The sequence below is a fragment of the Oryza glaberrima genome, chromosome 7 (assembly GCF_000147395.1).
Source record: "Oryza glaberrima chromosome 7, OglaRS2, whole genome shotgun sequence".
Taxonomy (NCBI): Eukaryota; Viridiplantae; Streptophyta; class Magnoliopsida; order Poales; family Poaceae; genus Oryza; species Oryza glaberrima.
The window spans coordinates 10,751,530-10,764,715 of record NC_068332.1 but is presented as its reverse complement, the minus strand read 5'-3'; the positions used below and the strand labels follow the sequence as shown (position 1 = coordinate 10,764,715).

The 13,186-nt window shown below is 44.6% G+C and overlaps 1 protein-coding gene across 5 annotated transcripts; it reads right to left on the bottom strand.

Annotated features, from left to right (window-relative positions):
- Positions 1-6,406: 6,406 nt before the first annotated feature.
- On the bottom strand, positions 6,407-11,617 carry LOC127780126 (pentatricopeptide repeat-containing protein At1g71490). Of its 5 annotated transcripts, none has more exons than XM_052307087.1 (3): positions 9,293-11,617; positions 7,617-7,767; positions 6,407-7,086 (listed from the first exon to the last, which is right to left on the bottom strand). In XM_052307087.1, exon 1 carries the CDS (start codon positions 11,574-11,576, stop codon positions 9,471-9,473), a length of 2,106 nt encoding a protein of 701 aa, XP_052163047.1. In that variant the 5' UTR covers positions 11,577-11,617; the 3' UTR covers positions 6,407-7,086; positions 7,617-7,767; positions 9,293-9,470. The 5 variants fall into 5 exon arrangements, with proteins under 5 accessions (XP_052163047.1, XP_052163045.1, XP_052163046.1 ...); XM_052307085.1 differs by having other exon boundaries at positions 7,617-7,723; XM_052307086.1 differs by having other exon boundaries at positions 7,553-11,617.
- Between the last annotated feature and the right edge of the window lie 1,569 nt (positions 11,618-13,186).

Here is a 13,186-nt window from a genome sequence, read left to right as displayed (position 1 = left end):
GCTGTCCCTCGCGCCGCGGCGGAGAAAAAGGAAAATTTCACGGTTGGTAGGTGCGCGCGTTGGCGTCTAGTAGCCACCTCGCCTCCCCATCGAGCCTGCCCTGGTGATAGGGAATCTGATCTGACCCCGGGTGTGGGTGGGGTCGGTTTGGCCATGCCCTCCCTCCTACTATTATATTATAAAACTTATCTTTATCACGTTATTCTCATCCTAAACTGTTAGGACACCTCCAAAATCTTACGCGACGCTGACGTGGTATGCCATATAGGCCCCTATATGGATCCTAACGTGCATCAACATTAATCCTTAAAATTGTACATATTATGACTCAAGTGATGATGAGGCATCTTTTGATGAAGAAGCAAGCAGTGCTGAGTTGGTACGTCATGAATAGTAATGCTTCAAACTCTCCATTTTCTTTGGCAATAAAATTCAGTACTAAAGTGGAATTTAAGAATGTAATAATTCAATATACCTTGGCTGAAAGGAGGGTTATAAACTTTCCAAAGGATGAGTCGCAGAATTAGAGCCAAATGTGATTGGGCAACATGTCCTTGGTACTACCTACCATCTCTTACAATAAGCTTCTCACTTCAAGAAGAATTGCTAAGAAGTATGAGAACATGATCAAAGCCAATCCATCGTAGAATTGCTGAGAAGTATGAGAACATGATCAAAGCCAATCCACGATGGAGTTCGAATCACATTCAGACTACTATAAGTAAGGAGATGTTTGCCAATGTTAGATATCCAAGATCAAAATGGCCAAAACTTTAGTGATGAAGAAAATGTTTTAGAAGGGTGAATACAATTTGGTGCTTAATTACCAGAAGAATTACTAAAAAGTAATCTGGGAGGCACATTAATAATAAAACTACTGTATAATCTTATGCTCTGACGTGGCAAAGGGCTAACGTAGCACCAGTGTCATCCAGGTGTGTAAAAACCATGTCAAACCATTGCAAACCACTAGACCATCTGGCATGAAGCTAGAGGTCCACACACTACCACATCCGGCCCACCAATTTTAAAATGTGAGCAAAAAAATAAAGGGGAAATGGAAATGAATAAAAAAGAAGGGAAAATAGGAAATGGAAAAGTCTATTCTAGACCCTCGAACTAAAATCCCTGAACTACGTAAGCGGGTATAATAAACCTCCCAACTATCAATACTGGAAACTTTAACACCCCCCATGAGCTGATTTGCCATGATTTTTGCACAACTAAATGACACGCCGGATGCTACGTCAGCTCTTCGCCACGTTAGCGCGTAAATTTTTGCAATAGTTTTACCACCACTGTGCTTCGTAGATTACTTCTCAGTAATTCTTTTCGGTAATTAAACACCAAACCGTATTCACCCTTCTTGTCATCAAGCATTTTCTTTATCACTAAAGTTTTGGCCCATTTGATCTTGGATATATTAACATTGGCAAACATCTCCTCACTTATAGTAGTCTGAATGTAATTCAAACTCCACCGTGAATTTGCTTTGATCACGTTCTCATGCTTCTCAGCAATTCTCCTTGAAGTGACAAGCTTGTTTTTCTTCCTTGGTGGACATGTGTGCTCGTCAATGAAACTATTTATTTGCCAACTCTCTGACCTAGTTGTAAGAGATGGTAGGCAACACCAAAGACATGTTGCCCAAGCACAAATCCCCCCCCCCCAATGCACCAACCTTCTAGTGTACATATTCTGTTCGTCAGACCCTAAAGGGATGCCCCCTTTCATCTGCGCCGATCTCGATCACCACCCGTGTCAACGGTGAGAACCCCAGTCGCCCCCGTGCACATGCTTCTTCACTGCTTCAAAGAATAACAAACATGGAGAGAGAAAGAGTGAATGTGTGAGAGAGAAGGTAGGCCCACACACACACACACACTATATTACTCTATTTCATCCGACGTGGCGAAGGGTTGACATGACATCTGACGTGTCATCCACATGTGCAAAAAATACAGCAAAACAACCGGGGAGGGGGGGTAAGTGTCCGGTATTGATAGTTGGGGGTGTATTATACCCAGTTTCGTAGTTTGGATGTATTTTTAGATAAGCAAAAGAGTTCGAGGGTGTAAAATGGACTTCTCATAGAAGGAAAATACGGAGAAGTTAGGAAAAACGTGTGGGAAAATTAAGAAAAACAATAGGAAAGTCGAGAAAATCATAGGGGAATAGATGGGCCGGCTAGCCCGTTGTGCTTGGTCCATGCTGGTCTGTGCAGGGACGGATTTAGCGTGGGGGTAGCGGGGTCTCGATCCCCCGCTACTAGCGTGAAGACCACGAGAGCCCCACGAAGCCCCGCTAAACTTTTGTACCATACATAGATAGGAGGAAGGATTGTAGCTTTATATTGTTTGTTCTGAGCCCTCTGCTATTTCTTTCTAGATCCGCCACTTGGTCCGTGGGCAGCCGTGCCATGCCAGACTACAAGTTGAGGCACAGGCCCAAGTTTGGCATGGGCCAGCCAACATGCGGTGCCGTGCCTAGGGAGAAAATTAACATTATACCATCGTCAAGACGGGTTTTCGCTAAAATACTACTTCGTAGTTGGGATTCGCCGAAATACCACTCTGGGGCTTAGCCAACATACCATTTTCTTCCAATTCTCCCTTTCCTCGCATCTTTGTTGACCAAAATACCTCTAGTTAAATCAATTAAGTACATCGAAAATACGTTGATTACAAAGTAAATATCGTCCAAATATTTTTACATGCAATTTTTTTTCTCCACACCAGATTATATAGTGTGCAACATACTATCTCCACAACATAAAAAAAACACTCTCAACCGGAAACTCTTGGTTTTCAGTGATATAAAAATTCTTTTTTATTTATGCTGTGGAGATAGTGTGTTATATACTCTATAATCTGGTGTAGAGGAAAAAAAATATTGCATGTCAAGATATTTGGGCGATATGTACTGTGTAGACTACATAGTTGATTTACTTGAATTATTTCAACTAGGGGTATTTTGGTCAGCAAAGATAAGAGAAAAGAGATAATTGAAAGAGAATGGCATTTGTGATGAAGTCCCATTGTTGACTGCAGAGTGGTATTTTAGCGAAATCCCGTTTTGATGATGGTATAATGTTAATTTTCTCCGTGCCTAGGTCAGGCTGCCAGCATGCCTCGGGCCGATCCAATCCATTTGGTCACTTAGATGAACCTCCAAATTAGTCACTTTATTTTTTTAAGATACAACTTACCTCATTCCTGTCTCTCCCCCTATCTCACTCTGTTAGCTATACAAAATATATTCTTAATAGTTGCAAAACCAATATTGCGTTAAACACTTAGAAATATATAAATATGTAATGAAAAGGATATCCTAACTTTCTTACCTTATCTTCGTTAGTGCAAAATATGAAGGTCTACAACTCTACATGTGTCACACCTGTTCCTCACTAGTCTGGCTTCTAGTTGATCCCTGCGCTGTGAGCTTGTGACTAACCACTCCACTATCCGTCCTCAATCCTGAAATGATTCACACATCTAAAGATGGTGTTGAGTTGTGATCCAAATTCATTTGCACTTAATAAAGGCCAGCTTCTGCCGTAGCGGAGCGAAGGCTGAAGCTGGCCCATTGGGCTGTACGCCTGGGGACGCCCGGGGGTGCGGGGGCGGAGCCCCCGCAGTACGGATCATCATCCCTTTTAGGGTTCCACTATATATATACCTCTTGTAAGCCGCCGTGCGGTGATGTAACCTCACCTCAGATATAGTGAAGATATTTTGCTGGCTGGCGCCCGTGGTTTTTTCTCTCCTATTTTGGGAGGGTTTTCCACGTTAAATCTCGTGTCTTTTGTGATTAATCTATTGTTCTTTATCGTTTGTTCGCCTATCGTTTTCTAACAGATGGGAGGCTTCAAGCTTCTATAAATTTAATGCCTTTGGCAGTTGGTGCACTCCGATGTGATTATCATCTGTTCTAGCAAGCTGGGATGTCCTTATGGCGAGAAACACCTAGGGGTTTTCCGGCTAGCTAGCTCCACAAGGTGGTGGGCTAGACGACCTGGTTTCGAAACCTCACCCCTTCTAATTATTTGATATTATGTTCTTCTCTAATATTCGTGTTTTTTTTATGTCCTCGTGGCTTAATTAAGGTTTCGATCCAGACGTAGAGACACCTGAAACAACGGACCTCATTTCTTATTGTGTTTATCTTATGGTTTTTGCCAAGTCGCTCTGCATGACCTGTCAAAGTGTCAAGTATTGTACATTATGATATTTTTCTGACAAAGGTAACACTCCCTCCGTCCCTAAATATTTGACTTTTTTAAACATGTTTGAACGATCATCTTATTTAAAAAATTTAAGTAATTATTAATTCTTTTCCTATCATTTGATTCATTGTTAAATATACTTTTTATGTATACATATAATTTTACATATTTCACAAAAGTTTTCGAATAAGACGAACAGTCAAACATGTTTAAAAAAGTCAACGGCGTCAAATATTTAGGGACAGAAGGAGTATTTTGATACATCAGGTGCAGTGGCACAGCAAAATGATTCATTATCTGAAAATAAGATGTGTCTGTCATTTGTAAAGGTATTAAAAACAGTTGACAGATTTCCCTACGTACTTGAAATGCATTACTTCCATAGGAACGCCCTTGGGAAACAGCTAGTCCTACCATAATGAGGAATTTTTTAGATCAGAAATGGGAAATGAGCTTTCACTAGTTCCAGCCTCCAACAAAATTGGGCAGCACCATAATTTACTACTTAAAAATCCATTTGCAAGGCCCCTGCGTTGCTCCATAGGGCAGGGGTGACACGGGCGGTGACTCCTGCTGCCGGGCCACTACCCCCGCCTCCCTCCCTCCTCTGCCTCGCCGCCACTTGAGCGGGCCGCCGGAAACCGCGCGGCCACAAGAACGGCGGCAGCAGGGACTCCCTTTTCCCCTGAGATCGCGGGGTCGGAGCCCATGACCCCGACCAACTTCGGGGCGACGATAGCTGTGACGACGCTGGGATGGAGCTAGCGCGCTAAGGCCTGGCCGCCGGTGCCGAAAAGGAACGCGACAGCGTTGACGACGAGGACGACGATGGCAAGGCGCCGCTGCCGGATCTGGTGTCCGCTGCCAGATCCGGCTCCCTCCCGTCTGGATCCAGCGTCCTCGGCGTGAGACACGCCCGTGAGCCGCCGACGAGGTGCGGCTGCGTGGATGGGGAAGCACAGACGTGGAGGCGGCGGTGTAGCTGCCAGATCCAGCCCTCTCCCATCTAGATCCGGCCTCCCCGGTGCGGGAGGCTGACCCCCAAGCCACCGGTGGTGGTGTGCGGTTGCGTGGAGGCTGCGATGCGGATGTGGAGGTGGCTAGGCGAGGCAGGATGGGTGCGATGGCACGCCGTCAACGGGAGGAAGGTGGCGGAGATGGGAGGAAGTGGGGAGCCAACTAGAAGCGGCTGGTGGCGGTGGTAGGCCGGCGCGACGGTGTGAGAGGTTGATGCGGGCAGGCCAGCACGGGTGGCGCCGGTGGCAGCGGAAGCTAGCGTGGACGACGTCAGGAGGTCGGCGTAGGCAATAGCAGGGAGGCCGCCCCAGCCGATGGCGTGCAAGGTCAATGCGGCAACGACCGAGAGGCCGCTGATGGTGGTGTGTGCCACAAGGCATTCCGAGGCGGTGCTTGGGTGCCTATACAGTGCCGAGACGGTTCTTCGTGATCTTTACGGATGGTGGCATTAGTGTCATTGTCGCTTTTCTCCCTGGAGACGTCATCTAGGAGGCCTTCCTGCCAAAACCTCTCTCGAACAACTTGCATGTGCTCACTTTAGATGTTTGTATTCTTGCAGCATCACCCTAGCCAATACAGGCTGACCATGTCAGTGGGCCTTGTGGGGGCTGACCATGTCAGTGGGCCTTGTGGGGGAGAGAGGTTCCATCCTTCTTTCTCACCCTCTCCCCTCCAATCCATTTGACATGGATAGAGTTGAGTTCAATGCTCGCTGTTAGGTTTTGGTTTTGGGTGGTTAGGTGGTAGCTTCTTTGTTGGTCTAACGGTGGCCGGTCACGCTTACTGACGGCCAGTTCGGTGTTAGCCTTCTCGTTCTGTATAGGCACTGCGGGTGCGTGGTGGTGTTTGTTTTTTTTCTTTGCTGGCTACTACCTCTGAAGGTCTTTACTTTATAATTTTTTCCTGCTCAATGAATCATCACACCGTCTGGTGTTGATCATTAAATAAAAAATGCTACTTAACATATTCTAGAAATAGTGAGGGTGGTAAAGCTGGCACTTGTGTGGCAGGTTAAACTGTCCGAGATTGTGCCAATAATCCACAAAGTGAAGGGGGGAATGAAACCAGCACCAGAATTTTGCTCAATCAAACAGTTTGAACAGATAAAAACACAAAACGACAAGTGGAGGATTATAGAATCAAGCGATTGGAAAAACATCTACATTTCGTCCAATTCTTTTCAGATTCTAATTTTCACCCTCAACTTCAAAACATATTATTTCACCTGTATCTAATGCAAATCACATAAAATTGGTGGTCTAATAAATAGTTCTAAGCAGGGTCAACACTCCCTGTTTACAATAATTTCAAGTAGAGGCTATGAAAAGCGGTAACTGGCGATTTTCCCCTTCTTGAATGTTTCTTAGAAAAAGAAAACTAATGACATCAATTTCACCTTCTTGAAGCTGTTCTAGACCCCAATTTCCCCTTCTAGATAGAGTTAAACCAGTGTGATGATGTGAAGAAGCAGAAATTTTGAAAAGAAAATCAGGTATTCTACCAGACGTCAGCCAAGATCAGCAATTCTCAACCAAATTTCAGCGGAGATTTTGTCAAGAGTGAATCCTTGTGTTAAGTGGCATGGCTGCCACAGGATAAACCTGACTGCATATCAGCCCCTCCTAGTTCTATTCCGCTCTCTCCTGTATTACTCCCTCTGCTACGATCACTTCCCTTGCAACCATACGGAATTGCATCGTTTCCATTTCTAGTGGGCTGAACCAAGGGAAAGCACTTCCATTCCAGCCTCCAATTTGTCCAATCAGAATTCCATGGCCGTCACTGCCACACATGCATCCCAATCCCTTGCTGATGGCAATGGCTTGTTTGTGTACACTGCAGTACTGCACCAGAGAGAAACAAATGGAGCATGAAGCAAGAGCTGAACAAATAATGAAGGAAAAAAATGAAAAATATAATGAGAAACAATGACAAAAATGACTAATCTATACTACTTAAAATGTTAGTAGTGGTGGTGTCCTTTCTCACACCACGTCTACCACCAACATCTGAGCCCCACAATCTATACTATTACACCACCTTTCAACAAGTCTTCCCCTATTTCACTATTGATTCCCCCAAATTTTAAAATCACCTACTTGTTCAATAAGAAAAATAACAGTATTACTTAGACTAAACAGATGCTTATTAATTGATTTAATAAGCTAGAAACTCAATTTGTTTTCCGTTGCAAAGCATGGGTTCTAGGCTAGTGATACAAAACATTCCTATAGACCGCTTAGATCTGAAGAGGACTCAGAATAGCAAAATAACAATTCTTGCAAGTAGTTGATAGGAGCCACACAGAACCTGAATGAATTTGCCATGCAAGCAGTTGATTGGGACAATATCTGATAGATCAGAGGTCATATACCTTGCGACCTTTCGCTGCGTCTTCTGTTAAGTATTAGCTGCCTTTAGGTAGACATAGGTAGACATAGAGGCATTCAAACTCATGTGCCTATTGGGATGCCACATCACCTAAACCCGCCAAGAAAATTAGTTTTGGATGTTGAGTAAAGTAGCTGTGGAGTTACAGATGAAATGGAGTTACAGATGAAAAGTAGCCTCTATAAAGAGTTGATGCCTACTTGATGGGCAAAACATGGAGTTTTTTCTAAAATGGTTGTCTATATCTATACTCTTCAAAAAGAAGGCAATGGTGGTGGCAGTGAATCTGTCACCCACCAACTCTATTGTATATGTTTTACCAACTACTTCTTTCATGTACTTTACTATTACAAAACAGTCCTGTAAATCAATGCATCTTATTTCATCTCTAAATACAAGTTTATTGTGCAAATTTATCTACAGCGTAGAATTGTTCTAAAAAACCTCACAATTGATTTGTTTTAAACAATAATAGCATGTGTACAGTTCATATTTATTTGTAGCAAAGCATGGGTATTTAGCTAAATAAACCAGGTATACAGATAATTGGGATCATAAATGCAGTCTAGACTAAGATTACTGTTGAAAACAGCAACAGCAGTAAAAACTTTTCAGCTTCACATAGTTAAATAGCAATAATAATAGTTCCAGTTTTATTTTAGCAGAGGATGAGAGGATAGTGCAAAATCTAGTTCCAAGAAACAAGATACATGGAAGGGAAGAATACCAATTTATGCTTGGTTTTGTAACTCAGGGTTACAAAAAAAAATACAACAATTATGCTGTCCATCAAATGAGCTATCTGAGAAATTTAATGTAACTTCAACTCTAAATATCATCATGTATTGAAAAGAGGGATCAACAATCAAGGAAAAGTTAACAAAGTATTGTGCTCTATATCAGTAGTCTTCAGAAGGAAAGCAGAAGCCGTGGAATTAAATGATAACTACTTTGTAGAACATGAGCCTAAACAGTTTAAAAGTTTAACCAGAAAATTGAAGCCAAACAGTGGTTACCAACAGGATTCCTTTCTCAGTACATTCAAGCAGGTTTATCCTAAGTTCAGTGAAATTGAACTTAACAGGAGATTGCTGTACCAAAATTACTGGTCTGGAGTCAATTAATTGTGTTCTGGGAAAAGATTGAAATATTGTATTCATCTAGAAGAAAACAGAAATGTTGTAAATATCACTGAATCGGTCTAGGCAGGGTATCACTATCATGAAATTAGGACCAATTTCTAATCAAACTGATAAGATACAGTTCTCATCCTCAGGTAACAATTATTACATGGTTCTATCAATCTTAGATGAATTTTGTAACTACTTCTGATAGTATATAATCGTGTGTTGAATTAATTTTGATCTAATAAATGAAAGGACAAATAATACTATCTACTAGAAAGCTTCTTTTTTTGTTGAAAAAAAATCTTGGGCCAGATTAAGGCTGCATGGAAAGTGTGACAACGACATATTATTGTGTATTAACGAAGGGAAACCAAAAACCACATTGATGTAAAATCATGTGTGCTTCAAGATGGTGTCTAAGAAGTATCACTAGCCAAGAAAAGTAAGAGTCTTGTGGGCAATTGACTTGAGCACATTATTTTGCAGTTTCAAAAGGCAATGCAAGCAATTGACATATCAGTTAGAAACCTACATATGTTGCAGTGTCCATTTTGTAGCAATTTTCTCCAGAATTGATCCATATATCTATGTGCTGCTGCTTCATTTTTTGGATCTTTGTGACTCACTGCACCATCTCATTTTTGGAGTTCATTGTGATCTCTACTACACAAAAAGCAAGAACATTTCCTTCACGTCCTATCATTACCTGTTTACTCTATGTTTTCCGCTAATATGTCTAGATCACTGCAATTATTGATATTCCTCATTTGCTCAGATAATTCATCTAAAACCACATAGATCTCCGGTGCTAAAGGGTTTGATCTATCTCCAACTAAAAAAGGGGTGAACCCATTGCCAAGATCAGCCCATGCTAACCCAGGTGCTTTTGTGACACCTAAGTCACGCATTAGTTTCCTGACTGTTGCTAGTTCATCCCAGCAACCAGCAGCTGCATACATGTTAGCAATCAGAACATAGTGCCCAGCATTCTCTGTCCTCATTTCCAAAAGTTTCCTTGCTGCCCTTTCACCAATTTCTATGTTGCCTCTGTCATGACAAGCCCCAACTAATGCTGCCCACATAGTCGACGTTGGAGGAAAAGGGGTATGGTCAAGCATTTCCTCTGCTTTTTCCAATAGTCCAGCACGTGCGTATAGATCAATCATGCAAGAATAATGCTCCATCTGGGGTTTAATACCATATGAAATGACCATCTTGTCAAAAAGTTCTTCTCCTTCAAGCACAAGTCCAGAGTGGCTACACGCGGAGAGTACAGTGACCATGATTATATGATCGGGCTTGATCCCACTATCAATCATCTGCTCAAAAAGGCGAAGTGCAACTGTTCCTTTACCTTGCATTCCATATCCTGCTATCATTGAAGTGTAAGATATCATATCACGGTCATCCATGGTATCAAAGACATTTTGTGCTACCGACAACCTCCCTGATTTGGAGTACATGTCAATAAGGGAGTTCCATAACAAGCGATACCCTTTGAAACCATGCTTAACAATGTGACCGTGAAGTTCCTGCCCATGTTGCAGATTTGCAACACGGGCACAAAGAGCAAGATAGGTAACAACAGTAACATAATTAGGTTTCACACCTCTGCATATCATTTCACGGAAAATACTAGAAGCCTCTTCTGCACAATCTGACAGTGCAAAACTAGATAGCATTGTATTCCACGTCACCACCCCAGGGCACTCCAGCATCCTGAACAACATGCGAGCACACTCCATATCCTTGCACCTAGCATACATCGTGATCAACGCATTGCTGACACTCTCAACTTGGTCACAGCACATACGCACCGCCAACCCGTGGATCTCCTTTCCAAGCCTCAACCACCCAACTCGTGAGCAAGCATTCAAACCAATCACCAGTGTCACGTAATCCACCTCTGCACCACCTCTAACCATCTCCCTAATAAGCCCTACCGCTGCCCTGTGATCACGCATCTGAATATACCCCCCGGCGATAGTGTTCCAAGTCACCGAGTTCACCTCTGTCCCCTCATCTCGCATCCTCCGAAACAGCTCCATAGCCTCTGCCCATTGCCCGACCGCTGCGTAGCTTGATATCATTGAGTTCCATGATACCACATCCCTCTGGACCATACCGTCGAACACCTTGCGTGCAGAGGCCAGATACCCACACTTGGCATACATCGACATCAGCGCGTTCTGGAAAAACAAATTCCCGTCCATCCCAGCGCCCGCGGCGTGCATGTGCACCGCCCGCCCGAGCACGAGGTCTCTGGCCTCAGCGCAGGCGCGGAGGACGGAGGGGTAGGTGAAGACGTCCGGGAGCACGCCGTTCTTGCCCATTTCCTGGTAGGCCGCCAGGGCCTGGAGCGGGAGTCCATGGCAGAGGCAGGAGGAGATGAGGACGTTGTAGGGGAGCGGGAGCGTGGAGTCGGCGGCGACGGAGGCGGCGGAGGGGAGCAGCGAGGGGTGGGAGGTGTAGACGGAGAGGAGGCGCGGTAGGAGGATGGGGTGGCGGGAGAGGCCGAGGGAGAGGGAGAGCGCGTGGAGCTGGACGCCGAGGCGGAGGTGGGAGCGGTGGTGATGGAGGAGAGCGGCGACGGGGCGGAGGAGGAGGTGGGAGGTGCCTGCGGCGGGCGGGAGGTGGCGGCGGAGGCGGGAGAAGGCGAGGAGTGGGAAGGGGAGGAGGCGGAGCGCGGAGAAGGAGGAGAGGGAGGAGAGGAGGGAATGGAGGGAGCCGTCGTCGTCGTTGGGCTCGGCCGGTGCCTCCGCCGGAGGCGGCGGCGGCGGCCGTGGTACGAGCACCGCCGCGGCCGACGTGGGCATCCGGATCTTTCGAATTTGGAAACTGATGAGTAACGATGATATTCTCACACCTCCGTTTGACGGGTACAGAATTATCAACCGGTTACGGTCGTTGAGGTACTCGGGACGAAATTTTTTTGAAAATATACTGTTTTTTGGTTGATTTTGCAAAAATATACCGGATAGCTAAGGTTTTGCGCGAATATACCATCAGTATCACTGTTTGGAAGAGCGATAGCGATGTTCGCACCTGGAAAGTGCGATAACGTGGTGAAATCGCGATGTGAAAGAGCGAAAGCGAAGTTGAGTTGGCGGTATCACGCAAGAGAAAAGCGAGAGCGCAGCGGTATCGCTTTTCCGTAGCGCGAGAGCGCCACGTGGAGAAATCCCCAAAACTACCTCGGGGCGGAGCCATCGCTCTTGCTTTTTCGTTGCGCGAGACCGAGGTCGGTATCGTAATCCGAAAGCGCGACACCGAGAGTGACGCGACGGGAGAAATGTGGACACGCGGTATCACGCTTTGTGCGCGTGAGATTGATGATGCAGCATGCGCGAGAGCGAGAAGACGTGGGGGAGCGCAGTGGGCCCGCGGTGTCGCGCTTTGAGGGCATGAGACCGGTGGCGGTCTCGCTCTACGCGTGCATGAGAGCGATGGAGATGGGAGCGGTAGTGGGCCCGCGGTGTCACACTTTGAGCGCGCGAGACCGGTGGCGGTCTCGCTCTACGTGTGCGCGAGAGTGATAGAGATGGGGAGCGGCAGTGGGCCCTCGGTGGCGCTTTGTGCACGCAAGAGTGCTCTCGGTCTCGCGCTCCTCATGCGCGATACCGGTCTCGGTCTCGCACTATGCATGCGCGAGAGCGACACACGAAGAGCGGCAAAAGTACAACCACCGACATCTTTATTTCCCATCTCTCTTTTTCTTTTTGCTTTCTGCACAGGTTTTAGCCATCTACCTTTGCTTTTTAGGAATGGGTGGAAGAGCTATGTGCACTCTCTTATCATTTCACGTTATAGTCACATCATGCCGGCCGCGTTTCTTCAGCTGGTAACCGCTGTAGTCGTTCGAATTCAATGCGCTCAATGCATAAAATGAGAGGAGAGGAGATGGTCCTCATAGAAGAAGAAGACAGAAGGGAGTGAACTGAGGAGGAGAGGAAGAGCAAGAGAAGAGAGGAGGCAGTGGAGAGAAGAAATAAATGACACGTAAGTTGATTAGTTTTCTATTAGCAAAAATTTTGTACGATAAGGATTTAGAAAATATTAGTTCACGGAGTTTATATTAGTGTTAGTTAATATTTGTTTTTAGTTATGTCAGATAAAAATTGTGCTATGTACTTATTAGTTCCTACATTATATTTTGTTAGGTCACATGTAAAAATAGAAACGTAGAAAGTTAATAATGTCAAATATTCGTAATGTAGTATTTTATTATTAAGTAGGCCAATGGAGGTAGTTTGTGTGATATGACGTAGAGTCGATTCGGGTTAAAAAATAGGTAGACATAATTAATTTATAAGGTAAAAAGTATAATAGAAGTTACAATTAATTTGTACGTAGTAGTAATTTTAAGTTATAATTAATTAGTAGTTCATGTGATGTTTAATTATATTTATATATATATATATATATA